The 6,479-nt window shown below is 48.5% G+C and overlaps 1 protein-coding gene across 1 annotated transcript in view; it reads left to right on the top strand.

Annotated features, from left to right (window-relative positions):
• The first annotated feature begins 4,676 nt into the window (after positions 1–4,676).
• The window catches only part of ZFPM2 (zinc finger protein, FOG family member 2), a 456,593-nt gene continuing 454,790 nt past the window's right edge, over positions 4,677–6,479 (top strand). The window contains exon 1 of the mRNA XM_055314244.1: positions 4,677–4,774. Within this exon, the coding sequence (XP_055170219.1) occupies positions 4,735–4,774 (40 nt within the window). The 5' untranslated portion in view covers positions 4,677–4,734. The remainder of the gene's footprint in view (positions 4,775–6,479) is intronic.

Below are 6,479 nucleotides of genomic sequence, written 5' to 3' on the forward strand. Positions count from 1 at the left end.
TACTTCTTTAATATTTACTTTATACTTGGAGATGTGATGTATTATAAAGATTTAGCAACAAAGAACTATTTTTAAAAATAGAATTGATCCTATGACTCTCTTCTATCAGAGTAGTATCATGGACTTAAAGGATGATTGCAAAGAGTAAAAAACTTAAATCATCCACACTTTGGTTTTCAGTACACCATAAAAATTTACACATAAAGAGAATAGTGATTCTTAACTCATAATGGTACACAGAAGGCTTTTTAACAGAATTTTTAGTATCTGATGAATTCAATAGACTTGCTCCTTAGAACATTTTTTTTTTTTGTACATTACAAACTTCTTTTGAGAGATTGACCGTCTACACGAAGCCCAAGTTAAACCCCCGATGTGGATTGACTGAATGTTTTCAAAGCCCTTGGCTTCTTTGCAAGTAAACAGATAGTCCTTTTCATAGTTATAACACAGGAATGCCATTTAGATGAATTTGTTGATTTTTATTTTTAAACTGCTCAAATTATAAAGATATACAAATCCGAAACACTATTTTCATACTGCATTCTTGTTCAATTCAGTGTCACAATCTTAAATCGAGGCAGATAAACTGTATTCAATTTCTGGTGAGGATACAAGGGCAAAAAATTAAGTCTTTCTGAAGCTTTTGAATATTGTTTACTCCCATAATAAAGAAGGCAGCTTGCTGCCTAATAAGATGTGGCCTGGGAGGTTGCTTTATCAATTTGTCGATCCCTTAGAGGAAAAAACACATTTTAAAAACAAATCCAAGAGTAAGACATACATGAATGCAATCCATTTACACTGAGAGCATATTTCTGAACTGTGCCAAATAAAGTAAGAATTTTTGTATAGAAATTTATTCTTCTACCATGCCATCCTTAAATAATATGAGGTTCAGGAATTATATATATGTCTGTAGGAAGCACTTTATGGTTTTTTAGCCTTCTCTATAAACCGTGTTATTTCTAAAACAACCATAAATTTGTGAAAATGGCAACACGCTAAATTTGTAGGTTTGTCATAAAATACAGTAAAGTACAGGATACGAACAATTATTTTTTAAGATAAATATGTACCAAATATTGCATGGGACAGACTAACGCTAAAAAAAAAAAAAAGTTGCCCATTTGAAGTACAAATTTAACTGGGCATCCTATTTTAATTTTTGAAATCTGGCAACCCTATGAACTTGCAAACAATATTGTTTTTATTTACTCGTAAATAAATCTTTGATTTTGTATATTAAAGTAGTTTTGGTAACGGCATCTCATTTAATCGTCAGATATATGTTTTTGGCTAAAGGGACTATCAAGACTATATACAATTATATTTTCATTGAAGTTGTCATAGAATACTTCCAGCTTTTTTTCCATGCGCAGTGTACCCTCACATCCCTTTTCACTTCCGAAGAACTTTATGAAGAAAGCCAGACTGGGGTAAGTGTTTCTTATTTCAGATCAATTCTTTTAGTATTTAGGGAAATGTTATTAAAAGTTGCATATTTTCTGCGTTTAAAGTAACTTACATATGTGATTCTTAAATGATTTGTCTTTGAAAGCAGAAACTTTTCAAAATGAACCATTATGTAGAGATGAAATCAGCGAGTCTAGAAAATGAATAATTCATTTTTAAGTAAATGAGAAATTATTTTGTGCTGTTACTTATACATTTTCACATTTATAGTTAAACAGTAATTTGTGATACACAGGGTATTAGTTGTGAATTGTGGGTTTCAATATCACAGACACATTTGTTGCTGTGGTTTTGCAATATCATTCCCTGATGCTTTTCTCAATTGTGGTTTTCATAATCATTGTTTGATAGTCATGTTGCTGTGGTTTGGGGCTGCTATATCCATTTGGACAGAGATAATTGCTTATAGGTTTTGCTGTCTTTTAATTTTACAACCTTAGTGAGTTAAACTAGAAAAAGAAAAATTGAACTTTAAATATCATCAACATTCTCATTAAAAATGATGAGAATACACAAACTATAATAGTATTCCTAGTTTAATCCATTCATAATGGCTATAATTAATATATATATATATTTATAAATTTATATAAACTATATCTATTTCTGATAATGCAGTCTGGTTATTTTATCAATCTTGCTTGAATTCCCTGACTTTTGCTCCTTTCAGCTTTTAAACTGAATATTTAGCTGAGATTTATTTGTTTCTCTTTTGCTTTGCATATTTAACCATTTCAAATGCCAAAAGAAACACTAACTGTTATGATATTTTAATTCCAATGGGCATTCCTTTTGGCTGATATAAAAAGTCAGCCAGTTCTGTAAAAAGATCTTTAAAAACCGTAATGTATAATACATCCAATTCTGAGCACACCAATTTAATTGTAATGAATTGAAAATTAAGGAGGCAAAAATCTGTAGTTCTCTGTCTGCTTATTCATTCCACAACACAAACACACATAACCCTGCTTTTCATGGTACTTACGGCTGGCTTTAATTTGTTGGTTCTTCAGGGGAGGGACTTTGTCATTTAGTGCATTTTCCACTGCAAAGGACCATGTATTCTTACAACCTCATATGGTAATAGTACTAATGGTAATGTAATAAAATTCACAATTGGTCTTCAGCTCTGTATTAAGATTCTCTCAGCCATACCTTTCACAGGGCAACTCTTTACACCTTCCAGAAGATGTCCTGATGGGGTTATAAATGACACTGATTACAGTGCCTCCTGCACACTGAGCAGCCTGCATTATCCTCAATCAGCCCAGGCTCTCTGCTGACCCCCAGACCCTTTCAGAGTATCAAGTTTGGTGGGGCTCATAGGAATGGCTAGTCAACCGAACAAAGGGGGGCACAATTTCAGATCAGAATGGATGATCTCACAACCTCAGAGAAAAAGTCAGCAGTATCTGGGGGATACATGTCAACTGCAGTGGAGTTTATTAGTAAATACTGATTACATAGAGCAGCCAGTTGGATAGAAAGCTTCTTCCAGCCCACCCGGGAGGATATATTTAATACTCAGTATATATGAAACTATGAGAAACTAAGCTAGCCTCATGCAGCTTAACTTGGCCAAATAATAACTATGCAAATCACTTTAAAATTCGTTCTTCCTCTGGCTTGCAGTTTCAGACATAGTACACACACAATAATTGAATAAGAATGAAACAAAACTTTAAAAGCTAAAGCACCATGAAATAGTTATTGGGTCTTACCTGCTTGGGAAATTATGGCAAGATCAAATCTTTTATTAGTCGCTGGCTGCTTCCCTGTGGCAGAAGAACTAAGAAGAATTAAAGGTCATGGGACGGGGTGGGATTTCAGAACTTCCACAGACTTCCTCGAAAAGTTAGTATTGTGATTAGAGGCGGTTCATTTCCCACCTCGGGCTAATCACCCAGCTAGTAACAGGTCCTCCTCCTTGATATGAGGGAAAATATCTGCCTGTTTCCAAATTCGGAATTTTTTACGAGCCGCCCTGAGAGCTCGAGGTGAGAAAGAGCACTTCGAGGACGCGGCTCAGCATCCCGGCCGCGCGGGCTACGTGGGGGATGGTGCGCGTCCGCAGCGGTCTCCCGGGAACCTCGAGAGCGATGAAATGGTCTCCCGAGAGCCCGGGCGGATGAGAGGGCTTAACTGGCCCCAAGACACGCAGTTGGCATTTGTGATCAGCTGCCTCTCGCCGAGGATTTTGCCAGGGGCCTAACCTCCCTGCCAAGAAGCTGGGCGGGCGGGGGTGGAGGCTCGGGGAGGGGGCGGCCTAACTGGAAGCACAAAGTTTACCAAGATTTACTGGGATTTCTTTGTGCCCCGCCGGACGGGCGAGGGGTGAGGAGAGTTGGGGGTCCATCAGAGGGGGCTGTGGGAAGAAGTTGCCTGGAGGGGTGCTCTGGCAGAGGCCCGGAGCTGACGCGGTGGCAACTGCCGAACGTGGCCCCGGTCCAAAGCCTCCGCCAGCCTCCCGCCCCCCAAGCCCCCGCCGCGCTCCCGTGCACCCCACCCGACCGAGGCCCCGGCCCTTTTTTGCATCCGGACTGGCTTTGGATGCAGCCAATCCTCCTGTCGCTGATGGACTAGTCTCCCCTCCCCGCAGCCCCGGCGCGCCCCTCCCTCCCGCGCCTCGCCACCTCCCGCGGCAGAGAGCGAGCTGCGCGGCCCGGAGCGGCGGCGGCGGCGGCGGCGGCGGCGGCGGCGGCGGCGGCGGCGGCGGCGGCGGCGGCGGCAGCGGCGGCGGCGCTCGAGTCTCTGCCCCGCACGCCGGGGAGAGGGGAGAGCGAGCGCGCTCCTCCTCCCGCGCCTTCCGCCCCCTCGCTCCCCCTCTCCCTTCTGCTCGCTCTCCCCTCCCTCCCTCCCTCCCTCCCTCCCCCTCCCTCCCTCCCTCCCCCTCCCTCCTTCTCTTCCTTCTTTCCGTGTTCCCCCTTTCCCCTTTTCTCTCTCCCCGTCCATTCGTCTGTAAATTCTGTTCTCCCCTCCGCCGCGCTCCGACCCCCTCCCCTCCCCTCCCCTCCCCGCTGTCACTCTCTCTGCCCCCCTCTGCCTTCTCATTTGCCTGCTCATCTCCAAACGTGGCTCCGCGGCTCCCGGAGGAGCCCAGCGCCCGGAGCACCTGGAGTCCGGCCCGCGGCGGCCCGAGCCTGGCCGGCGGCGGCGGCGGCGGCGGCGGCGGGAGCGGCGGGAGCGGCGGGAGCCGAGGGAGCGGCAGCCCGGGCTGCGGGCACCGCGGGAGCCCCGGGGGCAGCGGCCGCCGCCGAGATGTCCCGGCGAAAGCAGAGCAAACCCCGGCAGATCAAACGTAAGTTTGCGCGCTGGGCCGGCGGTTGCTCGGGATTATTCTGGGGAGGGGGGCGCGCGGGGCGGGAAAGGGAGGGAGCCTCGGGGAAATCCGCTCCCGGTGCCCCGGCTCTGCCAAACTTTGCCTGAGCACGGAGGGACAACTAGTCCGTCGCGGACAGACAGCCAGACGGCCAGACAGCCGGCCGGCCCGAGCGGCGGACCAGCGCGAGGCGGCCCCGCGCCCCGCGCCCCGGGCCCCGCGCCCCGGGCCCCGGGCCCCGCGCCGCTCTCTCATTCCGGCCCCGCGCCCGGTCAGCCGCCGGGGCAGCCCCGCTCGCTGCGGAGCCTTCTCCCCGCGGCGTTGTCGTCGTCGCTGCAGCTGACGTAGCGCTACTCGTGGGGACCACACTTTGAGCGAACGGGGCGAGAACTTAGTTCTCGGAAAAGCTGGTGGAGACCCCGGGGCGAGGGAGGCGCCGCGGCGCCAGGCGGTGGGAGCCAGCGTCCGGGGCCCGGTCCAGGGCGGTGCCGGGGCCACGCCAGACCCGAAGCGAAACAAAAAGTAGGCGTAAAAGTTTGCGCCCCTGCGGCGGGCGCCTCCGAGGGCGCGGGGCTGGCGGCGGGCAGGGCTGGGCTGGGCCGGGGGCGCCGGCCGTCCGGTCCGCGCGGTCGGGACGCTCAGCCGCGCGGGGACCCGGCTTCCCTCCCGCCGCGGAGGCGCGCCGAGTGCCGGCTGGGAGGGGCCGCCCGTCACTTCCCACCGCGGAAGCTGCGAGTTCGAGGCCGCCCGTGCGCCGCCCCGAGCGCGCCCCGGAGCCCCCCCGCCCCCCCGCCCCCCCCCGCCCGCGCCCCGCGCCCCGCGCCCCGCGCCCCAGGGCCCGGCGGGCGCCCAGCGGACGCCGCGGGGCCCGGGAACCTGCCCGAGACGCGCGCGCCGGCAGAACGCCCCTCGGTCAACTTTTCTTGGCTTGGGGGAGAAGTCACCCAGTGCTGTTCTGTCGCCCTGCGACGCGTCTTCAACGCTTTGGCCGAAAAGGAGACACAGCCTTGTTAGTTTATTATTATTATGATCACTATTTTTTTTTTTTTTTGCTAGGCTCGTGGCGTGTCCATTTTTTTTTTTTTTCGTGTTGTTTGAAGTCTGGCAACTAGTTTCAAACTGATTCTAGTGTAATTTTGGGGTAAGGCTTTAATAGTATCCCCTCCCCCTTAATTACTAACCACAACTCACCCCACCCCCAAAAGTTGACAATTCTGTTTGGTGTCGTTTAAAAATAAATCCTATCAATCAACTTACTCAGCGTGAAATGGGGTCCAGGTTGCAAGCAGTTTGCTACAGTTTAAAGCATTTCGATCTCTGTGTACATGGACAAACCTTGCCTTTCAGGCAGGACCCTGTCGCTCTTACTCAGTGGATTTCTTCTCTAGACTTCAGTTTCTCCTGTAGGCCACTTGGGTTAAAGCAGGGACTGAACTTAACTTTTAGGTCAGAGCAATTTGAATCAGGTAGAGATACTGTTCTTGAAGACTTTCACTTTTTCAGAGTGATTATTCATGGTTTTAACTAATTGCCTTTTACTTTTTACTGCTAAATTTGTCGGGTCCCTCTGTTTAAGTGTTGCATTTTCTAGTACAAAACTGTGCATATTATAAGATATGATTATAAACATTAAATGTAAATGCTTTTTAGTTCATGGCTGTCGCCTAGATTGTTAATAAATAAT

Source organism: Nyctereutes procyonoides, unplaced genomic scaffold (assembly GCF_905146905.1).
Source record: "Nyctereutes procyonoides isolate TBG_1078 unplaced genomic scaffold, NYPRO_anot_genome, whole genome shotgun sequence".
Taxonomy (NCBI): domain Eukaryota; kingdom Metazoa; phylum Chordata; class Mammalia; order Carnivora; family Canidae; genus Nyctereutes; species Nyctereutes procyonoides.